The sequence below is a fragment of the Oncorhynchus masou genome, chromosome 14 (assembly GCF_036934945.1).
Source record: "Oncorhynchus masou masou isolate Uvic2021 chromosome 14, UVic_Omas_1.1, whole genome shotgun sequence".
NCBI lineage: Eukaryota > Metazoa > Chordata > Actinopteri > Salmoniformes > Salmonidae > Oncorhynchus > Oncorhynchus masou.
The window spans coordinates 30,335,886-30,359,902 of NC_088225.1; the positions used below are offsets into that span (position 1 = coordinate 30,335,886).

Genomic DNA, 24,017 nt, shown 5'->3' on the forward strand with positions numbered 1-24,017 from the left:
AATGTAATTTTCCTGAGCAGAGCGAGTAAATGTCATTTCATACAAGCGCATTTATCCACGTTCTCTCGTCATTTTTCAGGAGGCGAGAGGAGTTAAGGCCACTTGTCCTGTCTAAAATAAATGATTCCATTTACACTGAAAAGGTTTATTTAAGAATATAATGTACACTTGATTAGCAACTGTTTAAGTGAGACATTGATTGTAATAATAGTCGCAGTGCTGTTTGGACCATCACTGTTTACTTAGGTGTGGAATTCTGTTTGCTTCTGACATTCACCAATAAAAACAGGCTTAATTGATCACTGATTGGTCAACTGTGTTGTACATGAAATTAATTTATATTTAAACAGTGAGAACTTTAGGCATAGGGGTTGAAATTAGGGTTAACGTTGTAGTTTGAGGTTAGTGAGTCTGAACTGATACCATTTGTCTGTGTAGTATGACAGTCAGCACAACGAAGTCTATAGGTACATTGCTACAGGTTAAGATGAGGGGAATGAATACAAGTTACTGGGATAGTATACCACCATTTTCTGATGGTTAAATACACTGCCTTAAATTTAATATCAGAGCACAACAGGGAGATTGAGTTTATTTTCTTATGTGTCAAGTGGCTTTTCTTCAGTAATTACACACCAATATGGAGGTTAGATGGATGGTGGATGGACACATCCATTGTAAAAGAAATAACTGAAATGAAAGTTTACATAGTTATAGATTTCATTTTTGGACACAGTACAGTAGTTCTTCCCAGTCACCAACTACAGATACACTTTAGTAGCCCACAGCAGAGAGCCATGTTGGCACCAAAACATTGAGACAATAGTGAATGGAATGCAGAGTAGAATGGGATTGTTGGGTACCAACACAGATCCACAGGGTGGTTGGAGTATGTTCCACTTCTCAATCAGCACATCCTACTACAGTACTGGTTGCAGGACACACGAACATAGGTGCTACTAGGACATCAGATCAGTGCCCACTGTTGCAAAACGTTTCACAACAAAAACAAGTTTCTCTGGGACAAATTCAGGTACATTCCTCCCGGTTTGGTTCTTAGTGATACTCCCCAGTCCTTGAGTCTGAGGAAATACTTCATATGGCACAGTAGAGGTGACTACTCTGTACCTAAGGAATGCTACAATCAGCACTTTCTGTATATTCCTAGTCTTCTGCACCTGATCTAAAGTATCAGAAACACTGGTGTGGACAACATACACAGTAGCTTCACCCAAGAACTAACAGCCAGGACTATCAACCTTGGTTACATACTAATTGCTTCCTTAAGACACATCAAAATACCTTTGATTTGTTAGCAAGCTCAGAAAGTAAATGTAATTAGTTGATTGACATGGAAAGTGTTTTGGTGTCTCAAATCATACCCTGGTCACGTTAAGTTGCCAAACATTGCAGATAGAAACACCATGAATAGAGCTGATGTTATTCCTTATTCTTACATGTCAGAGGCATGTTTGTTCCACAATGCTTATTTCTATCTGAACATTCCAAAAAGTTGCATTTTGCTGAACGCGCCCCCTATAGTGTACTATCCTCAGTAGAAAGGCTTCAGCTGCAGGTTAGTTGAGACGAGGAAGGGAAACCACGATGCATATCAAATGTGTTTGTAGAATGATGATCAAATGTCTGAACAATACAATGCTTCCTAGTGAGAGGTAGTGATGGAAACACTAGTAGTGGGTTCTGACAGCAGTCAATATGAAAGAAACAGAAAGATCACTCTGGCCGGCACACAGCATGTGTTGGGCAGGGGAGTTTTTTGCAGGCTTTGGGTGTGTGTCTCTAGCCATCGATGTCCCAGCTGAAGAGATGATGCTTCACCAACATGTCTTGGACTCCTTCCTTCAGTGGCCTCTGATCTTTCTCCTGGAGGGAGGGGGGAAGTAAAGAGTGACAGAAAGAGGCTGTTTGTTTAAAGGGAGTGTATAAGGAACAGCAGTTGCTGGGTGCAGTTTAAAAATGTCCACAATGGAGGTCATGGGTGAGGTGTGCGCATTGGGATGGTTTTCACCAATGTTCACTATTCTACTATCACTAGCCACCACCAGCTACGCTCAACAACTGAACCAGGAACAGCTTTTGTTTAGATAACTCTAGTTTCCTAGTTGAGTAACTAGACCAACTACATTGACCAGAGATCAGAGTTTACCTAGAGATCCCAACTAAAGAGGTAATGGTCACACATCTGCATCCCCTTCATTGAGAATGTCTGAATTCCGCAAGACCACACATAGGTATGAGTTCACAGGGTGTGTGTTTCACACACACATACATACCTCTTTCTTGACAGGCAGCTCACAGTCCTGAGAGAGACTGAAGGCAAACTTTGAGAGAACCCTAAGGAAACATCACCCTTTTAAAACCACACCACCATCCTTTCCACACATACACCATTTTATATCCATTTCACTTCATCCTGGCCTCTAAGTCTTTCAAAAATAATCTAGCTGTTAATACGCTTGAATGGCGTGATTTAATCTGGTAATAGTCTGCTGACACCGTCTTGTGTGTGTCGCTCTCGCATTTATTCTCACTTGTGATCTCACAGTTTCACTCCAATCTCTCATTTGTTTTATTTCTCAATCATTTGTTCCAATCTCTTCTCATTCTCTCTTAATCTCTCGTGGACATCTGTCTCCATCTTTTACCTGAGCTCACACTTGATCTGGACCCATCCTGGGCTGCGTAGGAAGGACCAGGGCTGGTACCACTTCTCCACTGCAGGCATACTGGAACACAACACCTCCAACCACAGGTGTAACACCTGCTCACTGTGTGGGGAGAGAGATGTGGTTAGGGAGTGTTCACTGATAACAGGGACAGCCAGGATCTCTGAGTGAGAGAATCTGTGTGACTCACTTGAGGCCCACGCAGAGGAGCGAGCGGAACTTGACGTCCATCTGAGCGTGTGCAGAGTCGTGGCTCATATTTACAGACTGCACCGCCTGGAAGAGACAGACGGAGGGCGCTGAAGCATCACTGAAACAAATGCTTATGAACAAAACATTCAGTGAAAAACTATCTGTAGCCTAAGGCCTGTGTTTCTAACAGTCAACATTCACAGCCCATCGGCCCCTACCACGAGGCAGTTCCTCATTCCCCATTTGAAAGCACCTGAAATGCAGATACTAAGTATCATCATTTTTTAAATTGTACTTTTTACCTCCTTTACTCCCTAATTTCGTGATATCAAATTGTCCCATCGCTGCAACTCCTGTACGGACTCAGGAGAGTTGAAGGTCGAGAGCCATGCTTACTCTGAAACACGACCCCGCCAAGCCACACTGCTTGTTGACACATTGCTCGCTTAACCCAAAAGCCAGCCGCACCAATGTGTCGGAGGAAACACCGCACACCTGGCGACTGAAGTCAGCGTGCAGACGCATGGCCTGGGACATCCCAGCCAGCCAAACCCTCCCCTAACCTGGACGGTGCTGGGTCAATTGTGCGCAGCCTCATGGGCCTCCCAGAGGTTTGTCAGTGAATTATTGTATAGTCAGTCTAGCCCGGGATTGAACCCGGGTCTGTAGTGACACCTCTAGCATTGTGATGGTGTGCCTTAGTCCGCTGCACCACTCAGGAGACCCAGATACTGTAAATTCAATGGAGAACTAGGCCCCATATTACACAGTTCTTTCAGATCATGGAGATGGAATGAGGAAGTCTTCAGTGGCGGGAAGTCTTCAGTGGCGGGAAGTCTTCAGTGGCGGGAAGTCTTCAGTGGCGGGAAGTCTTCAGTGGCGGGAAGTCTTCAGTGGCGGGGTATGAGGAAGTAAACAGGCTTGTTATAGGATAACATTTACAAGAGGACTCACTCTGTAGAGCAGCTCCTCTGGTGTGAGAACCTTGCCATCCTCATCTAATCTGGGGGGAGAGAGAGAGAACTGATGAACTGCACCACCCAACTAAGACAACTGTGTAGGAATCCTAGCTGTTCATATGGTACAGAGGTCTGTGTGTGTCTAAGTTACCTGTACGTCTTACACAGCACCAGTCTGGAGTAGACCGAGTTAAAGTCCCTCTCCACCTCTCTACTGGCTGCCTGTGGAGAAAACAGACAAAAGAACAGTCAGGTAAGGCACCGACAGACAGACACTGAACACAGCCCTCGGTCTCCTACCTCCTCTATGAAGAGCCAGGGGTGGCAGGGTCCTCCCAGTATGGACGGTTTCTTCAAACCGTGTTGGAAGATGGCCTTCAGGGCAGGACACAACGTCCCTCTGACCAGGTCTGTCACCGCCTCAGTCACCGAGTCATCACCCGCCAGAGAGTACTGGGGACAGCAGAACAGTTATACATACAATACTGACAAACCCATAGACTGGATATATCCACTAAAAGAACACTGACAAATTTAAGTCTAGTAAAAAACAGACTGACTAAACAATAATTCACTGACAAACCTCTTTGCTCCGCTCATCGAGGATTTCTACGAACTTGGCTGGGAACCAACCTTGAGTAAGAGAACAGATCATGAGATAGACTACAACATTCTAACACTCTGGGGAACCTTCTATCTTTTCCTAAGACATGTGGAGCGGAGATTGGGACAGAGATGGACATTCTACAGGACGTACGGAGCGGAGATTGGGACAGAGATGGACATTCTACAGGACGTACGGAGCGGAGATTGGGACAGAGATGGACATTCTACAGGACGTACGGAGGGGAGATTGGGACAGAGATGGACATTCTACAGGACGTACGGAGGGGAGATTGGGACAGAGATGGACATTCTACAGGACGTACGGAGGGGAGATTGGGACAGAGATGGACATTCTACAGGACGTACGGAGGGGAGATTGGGACAGAGATGGACATTCTACAGGACGTACGGAGGGGGGAGATTGGGACAGAGATGGACATTCTACAGGACATACGGAGGGGAGATTGGGACAGAGATGGACATTCTACAGGACGTACGGAGGGGAGATTGGGACAGAGATGGACATTCTACAGGACGTACGGAGGGGAGATTGGGACAGAGATGGACATTCTACAGGACGTACGTAGGGGAGATTGGGACAGAGATGGACATTCTACAGGACGTACGGAGGGGAGATTGGGACAGAGATGGACATTCTACAGGACGTATGGAGGGGAGATTGGGACAGAGATGGGGTGTTTTCATTCACCTCTCAGCCCATTGAGCTCTCCCACCCAACAGTGCTCATCTTTCTGGGAAAAAATCTGAGAAAGAGAGAAACAGAGGGATGAGATGGAGGAGTGAGTTAGTCACTTTTGTAAAACGTTAGATTTTTTTTTTAGACGTATGTTTTCACACACATTTCACACGCTGTGTTTGCGAAAACAAAGTCAGTGCTGTTAATAGTATAGCTTTCCCACTGTCCCTGTACCATACCGGGCTCTAACTAGTGCTACTCTGCTCACAAACACACGTGACCAACTTCCTTGACAACGTACCAACGGATTTAGCTACACAAATACATGGCAACATTTAAAGCAAGCTGTGGAGTGAAATTACAGCACTTAACTCCGTTACATGTATGTGTTCTGTCCACTCACTGTGATGATGTCGTTCTTCCTGAAGCCCAGTTCGTCATCGTCATGGCGCTCAAAGTCCAATAGGGCTTTGGCCCGTCTCCGTCGGTTACGAGACACAACCAGGAAGTTCTCGTGGTCTCTCTGGTGGCTCTCCATGGAGTAGTCTGGAGTCAGGTCCTGAGAGGAGGAGGGACAGAGGGAGAGAGAGAAAGATGAAGAGAAGGGACATATATTAATCTAATCAAATTAGCTCAGAATGTGCATCAAACATGTCAATCAGAATGACTCCACTATTTCCTAACTGTGTCGCAGTGTGAAGCACCATTGATTCAGTGATTTGATTTAATGACCGAGTGACTCATTGTTGGGTAACATGACTCACGGTGCTGCTGTGTCAGGGGAAGAATTCAATTATATGACTCATGACACGATGACACCAGGCACTACCTAAAGCCATCTACTGGAGATCAGCCATGGGAAAGGGGGATAACCTAGTCAGTTGTACAACCATGCATTCAACTGAAATGTGTCTTTGCATTTAACCCAACCCCTCGGAATCAGAGAGGGGCAGAGGGCTGCCTTAAATTGACATCCAGGTCTTCAGCACCAGCATGGGGGAGGACAAGAGATGCATACATTCAGCGACTTAACGGCCAGCGACTGAGCTCAGAGACCAGAAAGTCTCAGATTTCTGAAAATTATCAGCAAGGCGATAATCAGTAATCTGATTCAGTAGTGATACTCACAGTGCTGGTGTGTCGGGGGTCCAGACAGCTATATGATTCAGTAGTGAGACTCACAGTGCTGGTGTGTCGGGGGTCCAGACAGTGGAAGTGTTCAGCGGTGCGGGTGATGGCCTCTCGGAGCGCTGCTACCAGCTCTGTCTGCTTGATGTTCTTAGACTTGAGAGCCTCCGCCTCATCCTCACCCCACAACAGAGAGCTCAGAGTGGACTTCCTACGTAGCGACTGTCTCCTCACAACCTATAGACACACTCTGGTTAGACATGCTATCACACACACACACATTTCTATCAGACCACTCACTTTATTGAGGTTGTTGTTGAGTGTGTGGGAGTTGTTGGTGTTGAGCTGGGCCTGCTCATTGAGGATGTAAGCCAGGTGTTTGTTTCTCTGGGCCTCCAGTGTGTCCTGGGACAGCGCCCCCGCCAGCCTCATGGCCTCCCCCAGTACTACAGCCCCGTCACCCAGCTGGCTGGGCAGATCGGACAGCGTGTTGAAGATGGACGCAGAGTTCTCAGAGGAAACCAGCTCCTCCTCCTGTAGGGGAGAGAGGAGAAGGTCAACCTCCTGTAGGGGGAGAGGAGAGGGTTAAACAGGGGAATGACCAATCCCAAATCCCCAAGACACTTGTAGGCCTCTAGATCTGAAAGGGTTGGATAGATGTAAGAAAAAGAGGTGGAGTTATTACTGTATGATTTTCAATACCAATCCAATCCTTTCTGATCTACACAGGTCTAGGGAGTAGGGGTTGGTTTAAAATCAAACCAGCAACCAGCCAGCCAATGAGAAACAACTATCCCACCTTGATCTTGAGCATGCCCAGTGTGACCTGGAAGAGTACCACAGAGCCCTGGTAGAACAGCAGGTCCCAGATCCTCAGCAGGATGCGGATGTCCACCACACTGGCAAACGATGTCAGGAACCAGTGCAGCGTGATCAGAGACAACTCTGGGGGAGGAGAGGAGACGAAGGGTTAGGACACACCGGCAGGTTGGTCTCCTACACTACACCTGACATTCTTAGCAATGTTTGTGGCCTCAACGCCAGACTTTAAAAGCCTTACTACAGTTTCCCTGTAGATCCCCGAGATCCCTATTCACATTTTTACATTAACATCTTAGTCATTTAGCAGACGCTTTTATCTAGAGTGACTTACACTAGTGCTTTCAATCTTAGCTTAGTTAGCTATGTGAGACAACCACAGTTCCTTTTCCTCCATAAAGTAGTAACCAGCAAAGTAGGATAAGACGAGTGTTAAAGTGTAAAGAACCCCATCTCTCTCACCGATGTCGTGCTCCTGCAGAAGCCTGTCCAGGCTTGGTAGATACTGGACTATGAGCTGTCTGAGGACCCTCTGGTCTGTCTGGACCCCCAGCAGGGTGGAGGAGAAGTAGGAGGGTGGCAGCAGGTCCTCGATCAGGGCGCACATCATCCACAGCACGTCCTCCTCCTCCAGGAACAGCAACAGACATGACACCACCTGGGGATGGGGAGAGGGTGGAGAAAAGAATCAGAATAGATCAGATCTTTATTGTCCCCGTTGGGCAATTCGGTTGCAGCGAAAATACAGAGTCTGGGCAGATACAAACATATACACATTACAGTAGAGGTATTACAAACTCCCTAGATTAAAGAGTTCATCAAGAACACAAGATCAAAGTAATATTTAAAATGTGCAGAAAGGGACCTGGATGGTAATAAAAGCCAGCCAGAGGAAAGTGTATTAACCTGGATGGTAATATGCCAGGTCTTTACCAGCCAGAGGAAAGTGTATTAACCTGGATGGTAATATGCCAGGTCTTTACCAGCCAGCCAGAGGAAAGTGTATTAACCTGGATGGTAATATGCCAGGTCTTTACCAGCCAGAGGAAAGTGTATTAACCTGGATGGTAATATGCCAGGTCTTTACCAGCCAGACAGAGTAAAGTGTATTAACCTGGATGGTAATATGCCAGGTCTTTACCAGCCAGAGGAAAGTGTATTAACCTGGATGGTAATATGCCAGGTCTTTACCAGCCAGACAGAGGAAAGTGTATTAACCTGGATGGTAATATGCCAGGTCTTTACCAGCCAGACAGAGGAAAGTGTATTAACCTGGATGGTAATATACCAAGTCTTTACCAGCCAGACAGAGTAAAGTGTATTAACCTGGATGGTAATATGCCAGGTCTTTACCAGACAGACAGAGTAAAGTGTATTAACCTGGATGGTAATATGCCAGGTCTTTACCAGACAGACAGAGTAAAGTGTATTAACCTGGATGGTAATATACCAAGTCTTTACCAGACAGACAGAGTAAAGTGTATTAACCTTGATGGTAATATACCAAGTCTTTACCAGCCAGACAGAGTAAAGTGTATTAACCTGGATGGTAATATACCAAGTCTTTACCAGCCAGACAGAGGAAAGTGTATTAACCTGGATGGTAATATGCCAGGTCTTTACCAGCCAGACAGAGTAAAGTGTATTAACCTGGATGGTAATATGCCAGGTCTTTACCAGCCAGACAGAGGAAAGTGTATTAACCTGGATGGTAATATACCAAGTCTTTACCAGCCAAACAGAGGAAAGTGTATTAACCTGGATGGTAATATGCCAGGTCTTTACCAGCCAGACAGAGGAAAGTGTATTAACCTGGATGGTAATATGCCAGGTCTTTACCAGCCAGAGGAAAGTGTATTAACCTGGATGGTAATATGCCAGGTCTTTACCAGCCAAACAGAGGAAAGTGTATTAACCTGGATGGTAATATACCAAGTCTTTACCAGGCAGAGGAAAGTGTATAGATTGTAATTACACAATAGAGCACAGTGAACGTCCTCCTTACCATGCCTGTGCCCTGGCAGTAGCCAATGTCTGGGTAGAGCCATGCCAGGCCCCGCAGTACCCGCCTCAGCCTGGGAACCCCCACACTCTGCAGGCTGCAGAAACACGCGTTGGAGGGCATGGTCCGCAACAGGTCCTTCTCTATCTGAGAGGGGGAAGAGATGGACGGAGTGGGATGAGAAGGGGTGGAGAGATGGGGGGGAAATATTGTTTTTCAACCAATGTGTTGTAAGAGTTTACAGATTTATTAGCATCTATAAATGAATAATCAACCATTAATAAATCCCCTTGTAAATCACTTATATATTTTTTAAACAGGTTAACAATGTTTGTTCCTCAATGACAGATTTTCATCAAGGGAGAGAAACATCTGACATCATCAGTACCATTCCACCCCTCCACCTGGAGTCATCTGGATGTACAGTACCTCAGCATCCAGTACCTGTTTGGCAGCAGTGGTCTCGTCGTTGGTGCTGTTCTTAACGATCTCTTTGTAGGAGATCTCTGTAGTCCTTTTCTTCTGCAGAGCTCCAGACAGACGCATCCACAACTAGCACCACCAGAGGGGGGGGGGGGCAGTCAGACAACAGGCTAGAGGTCGACCGATTATGATTTTTTTAACGTCGAGATTTTTATAGTTTGAGATTTATATATCTCAATAAATCATAGACCTAATTATAATATAAAAACACACAGAAATATGAGCCTTAGGTCATTAATATGGTAAAATCCGGAAACTGTCATTTCGAAAAAACAAAATGTTTATTCTTTCAGTGAAATACGGAACCGTTCCGTATTTTATCTAACGGGTGGCATCCATAAGTCTAAATATTGCTGTTACATTGCACAACCTTCAATGTTATGTCATAATTATGTACAATTCTGGCAAATGAATTACGGTCTTTGTTAGGAAGAAATGGTCTTCACACAGATCGCAACGAGCCAGGAGGCCCAAACTGCTGCATATACTCTGACTCTGTTGCACAGAATGCACGAGAAGTGACATCATTTCCTTAGTTAAAAGAAATTCATGTTAGCAGACAATATTAACTAAAAATGCAGGTTTAAAAATATATACTTGTGTATTGATTTTAAGAAAGGCATTGATGTTGATGGTTAGGTACACATTGGTGCAACTATTGTGCTATTTTCGCGAATGCGCTTGTTAATTAAATAACCCATTTGGAGAAGTAGGCTGTGATTCAATGATAAATGAACAGGCACTGAATTGATTATATGCAACGCAGGACAAGCTAGATAAACTAGTAATATCAACAACCATGTGTAGTTAACTAGTGATTGTTTTTTATAAGATACGTTTAATGCTAGCTAGCACCTTACTTTGGCTTCTTGCTGCACTCGCATAACAGGTAGTCAGCCTGCACCGCAGTCTCCGTGTGGAGTGCAATGTAATCGGCTATAATCGGTGTCCAAAAATGGCAATTACAGATTATGAAAAATTGGGAAAATCGGCCCTAACTAAAATCGGCCATTCCGATTAATCGGTCGACCTCTACAACAGACATCTCTGAATCAGGTTATACACCGTAGTAGGAGTTGGCCCTTTGACCACTTTATCTCCCCTTACTGGTCTGTGGTCTCATTCTGCCTTTTCCCTTTGTTAAAACCTCTACTGCTGTGTTTTCCCCCCTCTAGGCCCCCTTACCTGTGGTCTCATGCTGTGTGGTATGCCCCCCAGCACCAGGGAGCGGAGGCGTTCAGAGCGGGGCAGGACGGGGGAGATGAGGTCCCAGGTCAGGTCTCCTACGGTGTGGTTGTGGGTGAACTCCAGGTGGGCCTGCCAGCGCAGCCTCTGCTGGGGGTCCTCTCTCTGGGGCTCTGGCCTCAGCTCTGGCTCTACTCCATCTGGAGGGGGAGAGAGATGGTGTTCAACTTCAGTTATCGTTGTTCAGGGTTATACTCCTGCATTCCTGTTACTTTGGCACTGTCTGCTTCCCCTGTTTGAATGATTTCTCCTCCTCCACCACTAAGGTCTGCTTCCCCCGTTTTAACCCATTAGACATGGGCCCAACAACAGCTGCGTCTCAGTTCCTTTACAGTGGACTACGTCTACAGTATCAGCAACAGGTCAATAGGATTTCAGCAAGCAGTGCAAGTCACTTTTTAACCTTTATTTAACTAGGCAAGTCAGTTAAGAACAAATTCTTATTTATAATGACTGTCTTTCCCCCAGCTAAACCCTAACCCGGATGACACTGGTCCAATTGTGCGCCATCCTATGGGACTCCCAATCACGACCGGTTGTGATACAACCTGGAATCGAACCAGGATCTGTAGTGACACCTCTAGCACTGAGATGCAGTGCCTTAGACCGCTGTGCCACTCGGGAGGCCCCAATTCAATGCCTGTGAATTGATCACAGGTATTGAATTGATCGGTCACACGTTGCATACTGTAACTGTAGAGCTATGGCTGAAAACATCTGAAAGACGATGACCAGAGCTTACCCATGATGTTGCGTAACGATTTCATTCAATAAGTCAGTTTAATCCATGTATGGAATAGTTGGGAAATGACAAATCCGAAGTGCCCACTTTGTGCAAATGTGTGAATGCGGTCTTTTCTTATGATATATGACATACACATTTGTCAACCTGGGCCATGGAGCAAATTAAAATGGGGCGTGGAAACGGGATTTTGCACCTCCACTTTTTTTTTTTAACCAGAAATGCATCATCCATTGGATAATATATTTTTAATAAAGACTAGCTAAAAATAAAAATGTATCTGACCATTTTATAAATGGAATAATTGTGTGATATGATAATATTTTGCAAACCCGCAGCCGTATAGTGGTCAAAACCAAAGTTGCTTCTCTACACGTTCCACTGCTTTGATTGGTGTAACGTTAGCTAGAAACCACAACTGTCTATCAAGATAATGAAAAGCACCCGTGAAAGAACATTCAAGGAACTTCGTCACGTCATTTGCGGCGTGAATGATCATGAGGTAAGTCATTGTGTTGCCCATCATTTCACTTCCTGTGAGAACCATGAGCAGAGGCTGACTTGGCTTTGTTGTACCGCAGCCGAAGCCTACCAGCAGCCTGCCAGCAGCCTACCTCACAAAGGTTGCACTGTGTCCATTATAATGGAGAAAAACACATTTCAGCTTTATTTCAATAGTAATCTATATTACTGGAGCGTCATATTCTTTCTAACAATTTCAATGGTGGATTCGTGGACGCAATTTAGGGAAGATGCCACAACTATGGAGATAAAAATAGATGGCGAAGTCAAAGACAGGCCAGTGGTTACCATCTGTGGAGTAGTTCCCCCTAAATCAATGCTTGTGACTTGGTGCAACTACTGTGTTTTGATCCAGGGAAAAGAGGGCTGAGCACAACCCACCACGGTAGTCAACTCTTCATCTACTGAATGACTGCTAACATATTGCTGGGTGAGTAAAGACGATATCATTTAAAAGAAGCAAATCACATTCAAATTGATGCATGCAATGAGTGATATATCTGTGATGTTGAAGGTTTGAGTCCTGTGTTTTCTTCTTACCATCACTGTCCAGCCTGAAGCCAAACTCATCATACAGCAGTTCTGCCTCCTCTGTTGGGTCCTTCTGTAAACGGAGACAATAAGAGCCATACAACAAGTCCCATGACATATTATATTAAAGTACAAGATAAATCACAGTAAACACTAAGGGTTAAGCAGTACCTTTATAGGTCAATGAGTGCAAACAAGACGCTACAAGAATTAATGGCAAAAAATATGAATATGGGCAGGTGTGGTAAAAACATTCACATTCAATAAATCCAGAAATAGCCTAGAAAACCACAGTACTAAGCTAGAGGCTCCCTCTCCTAAGTGATAACCTAGCAGTACAAAGATGTCAGGTCAGTCTGTACCTGATAGTACTTGGCCAGGATGTCCTGGGGCCACATACTGGAGGTCAGGGCTGAGAAGGGGCCCCCAGGGGCTGGAGTGTAACCACCTGGAACACAGAGGGGGGAAGGAATGAGAGAAGAGGGAGATAGAAGAGCAAAAATGAGATACTGTGAGGATAAACTGATTGTGAGTCAAATAATGTGAGGGACATAAAGAAAATAGAAGAGAGGAAACATGAAGGGAAAGGGGCGAGGTGGTATGACAGAGGACTGAATGAGAATAGACTGCCAGGAGGAAAATCAAACCCTGACAGAGAAGTTTGAGAGAAAGACGGAATGGATAATGATGGGGGGGGGGGGGGTAAGAGGAGAAACTGGCAGAAGGATAATCAAAAGCTATCAGAAAGGGGAAGCGTAAGGGAAAGAAAAGGGAGAGGACGGAGGGATTGAGGGAGGGAGGAGGGGAAGAGAGGGATGGGAGCCCTTACCTGACATGCCGGAGGAGAGCAGAATGAATAAGGTGTGTGTTGGTGTAGACAACCACTCTGGGAAAGGAGGGAGATCAGATACTAGCACCGACTCTGGAAGGAGAAAACACATACAAATTACCTGTCTGACCCAGTAACTCACTCACACTAATGTCCCAAAGATTAGTCCCCCTTTAGTTAACTCCTTTTTCAATCCAAGAGTGGCAGAAGAGCTCCTGCATGTTCAGTTTGGTCTTCAATTCCATGTAGCAAGGTAGCCAGCATCAGTACATCCTTTGGTAATCCTAGTAAGGAGGGGTCAGTTCAAACACATTTACAGACACTAGACAGAGCACACAATAAGAGCTTAACCCTTCTCCATGTCAAGCAGTAGAACTACTGGAGCAACAGCCTCTCTCTCATGAACACACCTCTTCCTTATAGAAAACAAACAAAACAGAAGACTCACATGACCTATTCTTGCACCATGCAGTCAGGATCAAAACTGATAGAACAAGAGGGAGGTCAGGATGGAGAGAGATACAATGAGGAAAGAGATTGAAGTGAGTGATAAGGAGGAAGAACAGATCAGAGCAAGAGGGAGAAAGAAAACTGGGGGTGTGTGAAGGAGGAAGAAAGAGGGATAAAACTCTGAAGCACCAACTGTTCTCATGCAATAATCATGACAACGTGACCATGGCTGCTGCTCTACATACTGTAAATATTGCCCTTCCTTGACTTGTCTCACAAACACACACTATAAGAGTGTTATTGTCTTGAAAGTAAACCCATGACATGCCTAGCTCCTCAGGGAGTAGAAGGGGGGCTGGCAGCAGCATTTGACCTCAGTGTATTTGAATGAGCAGCAGTTAAGTGTAACCATTAAGACTACTTCCATCTTTGTATTCAAAGTAGAAAAAGAAAAATGTTCTGCTATTTAATGTTTCAACCAGTTATTCTAAGCCTCTCTCTGTTAGTGATGGCTGTTTAACATTCTGATGGCCTTGAGATTGAAAAACAGCTTCTGTCTCTCGGTCCCAGCTTTGATGCATTTGCACTGACCTCATCTTCTGAATGATAGCAGGGTGAACAGGCAGTGGCTCGGGTGTTTGTTGTCCTTGATGATCTTTTTTGCCTTCCTGTGACATCGGGTGCTGTAGGTGTCCTGGAGGGAAGGTAGTTTGCCCCCGGTGATTCTTTGTGCAGACCGCACCACCCTCCTCCCTTTGTGCAGTTGCCGTACCAGGTGGTGATACAGTCCGATAGGACTGTTGCGCCTTCCTCACCACGCTGTCTGTGTGGGTGGACTATTTCAGGTTTGTCCGTGATGTGTACGACGAGGAACATTTAAAAAAATTACACTTAAAAAAAATAATAAAAAACGTTCCACCTTCTCCATTACTGTCCTTTGTTTTGTTGACATTGAGTGAGAGGTTATTGAACATTCCGGACACCACACTCCGAGGGCACGGACCTCCTCCCTGTAGGCCGTCTCGTCGTTGTTGGTATTCAAGCCTGAGTAGCAGACAGTTTACTCTGGGCACCTTATTCATCCAAGCTACTCAACACTGCCCCCAGCCTTAACAAGTTAAACATATTGCACTTTTACTTTATTCTCCAACACTTTGTTTTTGCATTATTTAAACCAAATTGAACATGTTTCATTCTTTATTTGAGACTACATTGATTTTATTTATGTATTAAGTTCAAATAAAGTGTTCATTGTTTATTACAAATTAGAGGTTGACCGATTAAATCGGAATGGCCGATTAATTAGGGCCGAATTCAAGTTCTTTTTTTTTTTACACCTTTATTTAACCTTTATTTAACTCGGCAAGTCAGTTAAGAACACATTATTTTCAATGACGGCCTAGGAACGGTGGGTTAACTGCCTCGTTCAGGGGCAAAACGACAGATTTTTACCTTGTCAGCTCGGGGGATTCAATCTTGCAACCTTACAGTTAACTAGTCCAACGCACTAACCACCTGCCTCTCATTGCACTCCACAAGGAGATTGCCTGTTACGCGAATGAAGTAAGCCAAGGTAAGTTGCTAGCTAGCATTAAACGTATCTTATAAAAAACAATCATAATCACTAGTTAACTACACATGGTTGATGATATTACCAGATATTATCTAGTGTGTCCTGCGTTGCATATAATCGATGCGGTGCATATCGTTGCTCCAATGTGTACCTAACCATGAACATCAATGTCTTCTTAAAATCAATACACAGAAGTATATATTTTTAAACCTGAATATTTAGCTAAAAGAAAACCAGGTTAGCAGGCAAAATTAACCAGGTGAAATTGTGTCACTTCTCTTGCATTCATTGCACGCAGAGTCAGTGTATATGCAACAGTTTGGCCCACCTAATTTGCCAGAATTTTACGTATTTATGACATAACATTGAAGGTTGCGCAATATAACAGGAATATTTAGACTAATGGATGCCACCCCTTAGATAAAATACGTAACGGTTCCCTATTTCACTGAAAGAATAAACGTTTTGTTTTCGAGATGATAGTTTCCGGATTCGACCATATTAATGACCTAAGGCTCGTATTTCTGTGTGTTATTATGTTATAACTAAGTCTATGATTTGATAGAGCAGTCTGACTGAGCGGTGGTAGGCACCAGCAGGCTCGTAGGCATTCATTCAAACAGCACTTTCATGCGTTTTGCCAGCAGCTCTTCGTTGTGCGTTAAGCATTGCGCTGTTTATGACTTCAAGCCTATCAACTCCTGAGATTAGGCTGGTGTAACCGATGTGAAATGGCTAGCTAGTTAGCAGGGTGCGCGCTAATAGCGTTTCAAACGTCACTCGCTCTGAGACTTGGAGTGGTTGTTCCCCTTGCTCTGCATGGGTAAAGCTGCTTCGAGGGTGGCTGTTATCGTTGTGTTCCTGGTTCGAGCCCAGGGAGGATCGAGGAGAGGGACGGAGGCTATACTGTTACACTGGCAATACTAAAGTGCCTATAAGAATATCCAATAGTCAAAGGTTAATGAAATACAAATGGTATAGAGAGAAATAGTTATATAATTCCTACAACCTAAAACTTCTTACCTGGGAATATTTAAGACTCATGTTAAAAGGAACCAACAGCTTTCATATGTTCTGAGCAAGGAACTTAAACGTTAGCTTTCTTACATGGCACATATTGCACTTTTACTTTCTTCTCCAACACTTTGTTTTTGCATTATTTAAACCAAATTGAACATGTTTCATTATTTATTTGAGGCTAAATTGATTTGATTGATGCATTATATTAAGTTAAAATAAGTGTTTATTCAGTATTGTTGTAAATTGTCATTATTCCAAATAAAATAATTTAAAAAAAAATGTGGTCCCCCAATAAAATCGGGTATCGGCGTTGAAAAATCATAATACAAATATACAAATATGCAAGTAACCATTTCACAGTATCGTTTCCACCTTCTGTATCCTGTGCATGTGACAAACTTCAATTTTATATAGTGTGTGTTTACTACAGACGGTAATGTGAAGACCTGCACCAAAGTCAGATTAGGATATAGGCCAAGACAGTGTATTTTTACCTGGAGTTTCCTTATTGAAGTCTACTACTTTTAGTCTTGAAATCTTTGGTTGTTTACTACACTAATCTGTTTTGCACATGGCCTCACATGTGAATCATGAAAGTGACGGGTGGGGCTAACGCTTAAGAGGATGTGAATGATGCTGAATGGGTGTCGACAAAGATGAGCTCTCCAGTAAGTGTACCAAAACACTAAAAAGGCCATTTTCTCAAAAGTGGGGTTACAGGTTTAACTTTCAAAGCAGAATTACTTACACTGCAGTTGAGGAACAATGGGTATAATATACCATTGTTCAGGCTCAGAGTCTCTACTTTTATCCCAATTTATTTTTTTACATTTCAAAATGTTTCTCCATTGGACCGAATCCAGATGGTGAGTCACAAATATCCACATCCTAATACACCAATATTACCTGTAAAGTCACTTTGTTACTTTAAAGTCCACCTTTGAAAATACATGCATACAAGTACTTATACTTAATCTGAAATAAAGGGTATTTTAGTTCATTGCATTACGATCAGTGACTTTAGTATTATGCAAGTAATTTGGGATTAACAAATGACACTGATGATTTGTTGAGTTACTGAATCTCTGATAGAAAGCAATACAGTTAAACTATTCACTACCGAAACATGTAGTCTCATCTCCGTAACCTGCGTATCATTACTGTAATGCACCGATATTGAGATTAGGAAAAATAAAATGTATACTTTAAGCAATTGTCTTAATCTTCATCCAGATATGTGCATAAATACAACTCATAAATAACACTGTATACATAAGTGATGACAAAAACCTTTTAAAAGTTTTGTTACTGTAATGAGAAATTTCAAAAAAGTTATATTTGTAATATTTTTATTTTCAGTGTGATTAACTCAGGCCTTGTCATTAGGGAAGCAATGTTACAAAGTATTAGAAATAGATTTGCGTACAACTTTTTAGGACTTTGAAAACGGTTGCAATAGGAACAATTTTTCAATTGGTAGTTGTGGAAATTGTGACAAAATGCATATCAGATCAAAAAAAAGTATCCTAATATCTCAGAGAACCAAGAGGAAATGTCATGAAAAATAACACGATCATTCTTTGGGTCAAATGTCAGTTGTGTGAGAATTACCCATGCATGTATGTTTGTATGTGCGTTTGCAAGGACAAATCAACAGGCGTTAGCCTATCTGGTGAATGAATAATGAAGCCTAAAATCATGTGAGTGAGTGAGAAACCCTTCTGCAGCCAATGCAGTCAGTAGAAAATCCCCACTCGATAACACACAACTCACACACAGTCGTGTCCCTATCAGTTCATACCCAGACTCATATCACAGCGAGTAAAGATAGAGCTTACAGACAAACACAGTTACCTCATCACAGGCCAAAAGAACACCTAGTTGGTTACCCATGGAGACCGTTTCCCCCGGAGACAGTGTCGTCTCTTAGTCTTGGATTGGGAGGAAAGCTCACTCAAGTCGTATGAGCTGTGTAGCCTAGAAGATGTTTGTTTTCCTTTGAGCCAACAAGTCATGTTCTCTAATCACTATGACAAAAACACATTACAGCGCCCCTGGGCCCTAGTAACACAGTGTCCATGTTAACAAACAGTACTTAGCCTATTGAAGATGTAATCAGCGACAGCCAGACTTGCTGACTGGAAGTGATGTGGGGACAGGTCACACAGAAAAATTTAAAAAGCACACACACAACTTTAAGTTTTCCAGATGCATTTTACAACACCAGGAGACCTTTTACAAACCTGTTTAGCTTGCTGAACTGTGACAATCACTCCCGGCAACTATACCATGGTAACCGACGACAGCTTCATGGAAACAGACACTGTCGGAAAACAAACGTTGCGGCAACAACACGACCACCTTGAAATTATTCAACAGCAGGAGGCTCGCTCTTCTGATACAACTTCCTAGAGACCATTCATTCACAGTAAACAGCCCCACTATCACCTCCTCAAAAACAGACTACATTAGGATAATAGCTATAGCCAGCCAGCCAAGCATATCAGGCCAACCACCATGGCAACAAAGCAGTCATTCATCCAGACAGGGAGTATCAGCATATGAAGAGGATATTTGGGACTTGAGAAATCAATTGGTGGTTTGGAGGATGGCCAGAGCAGTCCTAGACTAGTCCTTGTGTTTTTCCTGCTTCGGGGGTACAGGGCAACATGTAGGCTACACAGTCATTTGTTGGATTGGTATTACACATTTATAGGGCAAATGTATCCCTTTTCTAAATTCTTAGAGACAATTCTGGAAGAAAGCAATATAAAGAGAGCTGGATGGGCAGATTTTAAGGCGAGGCTTTCCTGTGTTTACCTACACTTTACACAATGAAGATCCTGCTGTGTGGGCTGGGAGTGCCCTGTGTGTGAGAGCCCTCTTGAGTCACCAGAGCAGGAGATCTGGCTTGCAGATTCAGTGCCTTTTTAAATCCCTGCTGAAGACATTTTTATAACAATGTGTTTAATGCATGATTTTAATTACCCATCTTGTTTCTTTGTCCTTCCTCCAGTCTTTGTTAGTACTTATATTTTGTGTTGTTTTATGATGTGAAGCACTGTTGCTTGTAGTGAAAGGTGCTATACAATTTTTTTTTTCATGTATTATTATTAAATGGCAGCTACATTTGAGTCATTTAGCAGATGCTCTTATCCAGAGCAACTTACAGGAGCAATTAGGGTTAAGTGCCTTGCTCAAGGGTACAGACAGACTTTTCACCAGTCGGCTCTGGGATTCGAACCAGCTGCCTTTCAGTTACTGGCCCAATGCTCTTAAAGGAAGTGCTGCGATGGGCCTTCTCCCTCTCTGCTGCTGTAGACTCTGGTGAAAGTGACCTGTTCTCTGCTCATAATCCTTAATCCATCCCCTTACTCCCTGGCTCTCCTTCCAGCAGGTCCCCCCAGAGCCAGACAGTCACGTCAGCAAATGGTGAGTCACAGCAGGCTATATCATTGGACACACACACACACAATGCAAGAGACTAGCTGCCACGAGCACCACTCTGCTCAACAGCTAAATTATGATCAGCAGGCCCCATTCTCTTTGGCATGCTGGCGTCGCACCTCACACAAACAGTGGCATACACGCCCCATCACAGGTTCCCAGACCTATTCCAACACACAGACATGTGAGACACGGTAACGAGAAATGCCACTTTCTCCGAAATCCCAAATACTATTCTGGGGAAAGCTCCATAAATCCACAGCCTTCCAAGGAGCTTAGAGGGAACTTAAATGTCATCACAACACTCCCTACTGAGGAAACAGGCTCTGCCTCTGATCCAAACGAACACAGTATCCAACAGCATCCGTCACACTGTGGTCTTTAACCAACAGGTGTTAAAGGCAGAGTGTGTGGTGGAGCCAGTAAGATGGTACCATTCATTTCACTATTGAAACATGCAGATGTTTCCAACACACTGGAGCAACGTACAGAAGACTGAGACATGTTGTGTTGTTTGTTGCTACATTGTATGGGCTTAATACAACCATCCTAGGCACTCAGACCAAACGCCAATAACAAAACAACCCAAATCAATACTTAACGGTGTCAGTAAAGTAATGCACAGCACTTTAAACATCTAATAAGGATGAAAATTATACACACACCCCCTGCAAGCACCTGACCGAGGGATGGGCAACTTTGTTCATGGCTCAGGGGGTCTGCCATTTTGGGCCCTTTGTGAAATTATCTTGGGCCCTCCCCATCCACCATGCAAGCAAAACATTTTTATCGCCCCCCGACAGCAAAAAATATGTATATTTTTTTGGTTATATTACAAATTTCATGCAAACCTACTCATTTTGCCATGGGGCGGATTTTTGTTAAATTAAACGCACTACGCATTATGCGGGTTGAATGCTGTAACAGAATAAAACAATTAATACAATTCCCACGATGGTAGTGACTGCTTATCACTTATTAACCATCAGTTATTCACATGACTTTAATATTTCAGTTGTGTACATTACATTTGTTTTATATCATTTCATTCCAAGTCATTATCTCTATAGAGCTGCTGCCTACGCTGTCTGACAAATCACTATTTTAGTAGTTCAGAGTAAATAAGGCAGACTTATGACTGCTGAATACCAATATCTCAAAGCAACTGCTCTCCGTGTATCCCCTCTTGATCCTGCATTCATCTGTAGCTTAGTAGCAGCAATGGTCAATGTAGTTAATTATCATGTTTTCTGCACTAAACTATGTAGAACATTGGCCAGTTGGAAACTAAAACATCGTACATTTCAGACATGATCTGATTTCTCTACAGAAACTGCAGTACATTGACAGAAAAAAAGGAACAAAGAGGAATTTCAAATAATTAGCTAGTTGTTTAAAAATGGAAAAACAACCGACACTTCAGTTAAATCCCTAAGTACTAGTAGTGGTGCGCGACTCCTGTGGTTGGAGTCGCCTCTTGCTCGACTCCAAAATACGCTGAAACGGATGCGCACACACCACCTCATTATTGCTGAGTCCTACTAGGAAGACTGCATGTTCATTCTAGAGGACTGACATGAGCATGATGCTGCCCCTTTGCTCATCAACTTAGCCTAAAAATGACTAGGTGATGTGTAGGAGCAAGAATATTTCTGTGATATATCTGCTGTGTGCAGCCTTGATGGACCCCATGGAATGACATGGCACAATCTACCATGATAAGGCTAGCAAGTTAGCAGATTTAAGGAAAATTAAATTAAACATTTGGTCCCATTTAGAAAATCGATTTGTGTTAAGAAAACATGCATTTCATAATCAACTAAATATTTTGTCTGCATTACCATGGCATAGAGGAGTGTCCCAGTTTGACAGTAGGTGATAGGGATACTGTCAAAATGTCACTATTCTAAAAAGCTGGGGTCCACCATGGGGCCCATCAAGGCTGTGCACAGTCATTTAGATTTACATCCCATTACAAAATACGTAATGAATATCCTTTCTTAGTGAAAAAAAACAAACAATAGAACCTTAACATCAATTACCTCAGAAACCCTATGTCATTTGACTTATCATTATGCCTCTAGAGACATGCCATTACACGGGATGCCATGCCCACAATGATGCCCATTGAACCAATTTGTTTATCAGTCTCATATTTTCGCAATAACACACAGGCATTGATTGTTATTGTACAAATGTATAGGATATCCATTACAAAGCTTAAATCTCCCACTCTGCCAGGTGTCCTGCTTAACCATACTCACCCTATACTTTTATATACATTTGATGAATTTATGAGGCATTAATAGACAAGACATTGCTGAATACAGATTACCAAAATATAACCTATGCACATAGTTCTGGCTGTCTGCCCCGATCCTCTCTGTCCCTTGCTGTCTTGCCTGTTACAAAAAATATATTTTTGGTCTTCGGTATGTTGAGTATAGAATAGCTCAGCCTACTCACTGATAGCTCTTACTTCAATGAATTTGCGACATTGCAAGACAAGAAATGACAAAATACAGCATTGCGACTACATCTTCTGATTACTGATGCATGGTTCTGGCTGTCAGCCTAGTGGCCGACACACCTACCTATGCCTGGCTGTGCTCCCACCCATCACTCTCTCCTTGTTGTTGGCACTGTGAAAGATGCAAGAGTTTGTGTTCTCGAAGTAGACTATGGCAAATAGTTTCCACCTTTGCAAAAATAATGAATCTTTGGAGTTGATTCCAAGCGGATGAGAATGGGGCAGATAGTCAAGGAATCAAATATTTTGGAGTCGACTCCCCACCACTAAGCACTAGCAGTTTTTCAGCTAATTTCCTGCAATTATACACGTTGCCATAGGATGTAGAGAAATGTTTGAAGTTAATATGATATCTGAATGATATCTGAATAAGGGCCCCTGGTCGCTCATTTGACCATGATTACAACAAGCTTAGATAACTGGGTAGACAAATTAACCAATCTAAAAATGTTTTGCTGACATGGGCTAATTGAGTGACCATCTGTGAAAGCCATAAGAGAAAACTACTGATGCACAACCACATTTCGAAATTGCACCTTGTGTTTCTACTATGCTAACTCAGTAAGTTAAGACCAACTGAGTTCCTAAAAACAATAAAAAAATAAAATATCCGCGCGTCTACAAACAAGTGTACACTGCGCATGTGTGGAAAAACCTAGTAACCACCATCATCCCATGGCACCGATCACAAATCCTCGTCAATGAACTCGCCATACTAACTTTAATTTGTCGGTTATAAATAACATGATCATATTCCATTGTAGCAGCAACAACGTTATATTGATGCCAACAGTCCAAGCATATTTCACGACTTGGAGGGATGGAAACCTTTATCGTTCGTCATCACTTGACATGAACATATTCTTTGATTCGTGATTGTATTGGCTACCTAACAAGCTAAACTTCAGTTTACTAATATGCTGTTCAGAACATGCTAGCTAGCTAGCTAGCTACATTGCCAATCATGATAGATAGATTCAATGAACATGCATGAAGCCTGGCTAGTAAGTTAACAGTTCTAGCTTGCTTGATAACAACGCTAATGTTACCTAACTGGCGAACTAATAGCTAGCTAGGTAGCTAACCATATGTTAAATACGGCTCTGGCTACAACAAGTGCAGTGTCAGTGACTACATTACAATAGCTAGTATCTTACCTTATTGTCATTCTGTACAATTACAAAGGCTGTCCAATATTTTCCGCCGGCGTTTCTTAGTTGTAAAAATAGCCAAATCTTCTACTACTGGGGTCTCTGTTTTGCGTCATGCACCTGTCTGCGGTGCGTTTCTCTTTGGTATCACTGCGCTTCTCCAATGTTTTCCAATGTGAAAAGTAGTCCCAGATCCCGGAACTACAGTACGTAACGTAATCTGTTTCCATATCCTTCCGCTTTGGACTCGATTAATGACGTGGAGTGTGGATTGATATGAATGAATATGGATCAATTTCTTTATTTAAATTGTATAATGTATACTTTGAAAGTGATTCAGTCCAAGAACATATATGAATAAATTTAAAGATGAGGAATGTCGATATTTGAGAGAAATAAAGTGA

The 24,017-nt window shown here is 43.0% G+C and overlaps 1 protein-coding gene across 6 annotated transcripts; it reads right to left on the minus strand.

The window, feature by feature from the left end:
* Positions 1-129: 129 nt before the first annotated feature.
* Positions 130-23,772, minus strand: LOC135554723 (small G protein signaling modulator 3-like). 6 transcript variants are annotated; one of them, XM_064987154.1, is made up of 21 exons: positions 23,620-23,772; positions 13,443-13,535; positions 12,976-13,061; positions 12,623-12,686; positions 10,759-10,958; positions 9,535-9,642; positions 9,094-9,237; positions 7,551-7,746; positions 7,069-7,214; positions 6,570-6,803; positions 6,324-6,506; positions 5,545-5,700; positions 5,154-5,208; positions 4,422-4,471; positions 4,139-4,291; positions 3,990-4,060; positions 3,834-3,882; positions 2,878-2,963; positions 2,667-2,789; positions 2,295-2,355; positions 130-1,884 (listed from the first exon to the last, which is right to left on the minus strand). In XM_064987154.1, exons 2-21 carry the CDS (start codon positions 13,447-13,449, stop codon positions 1,801-1,803), a joined length of 2,256 nt encoding a protein of 751 aa, XP_064843226.1. In that variant the 5' UTR covers positions 13,450-13,535; positions 23,620-23,772; the 3' UTR covers positions 130-1,800. The 6 variants fall into 6 exon arrangements, with proteins under 6 accessions (XP_064843226.1, XP_064843224.1, XP_064843225.1 ...); XM_064987152.1 differs by having other exon boundaries at positions 6,570-6,833; XM_064987153.1 differs by having other exon boundaries at positions 9,520-9,642.
* Between the last annotated feature and the right edge of the window lie 245 nt (positions 23,773-24,017).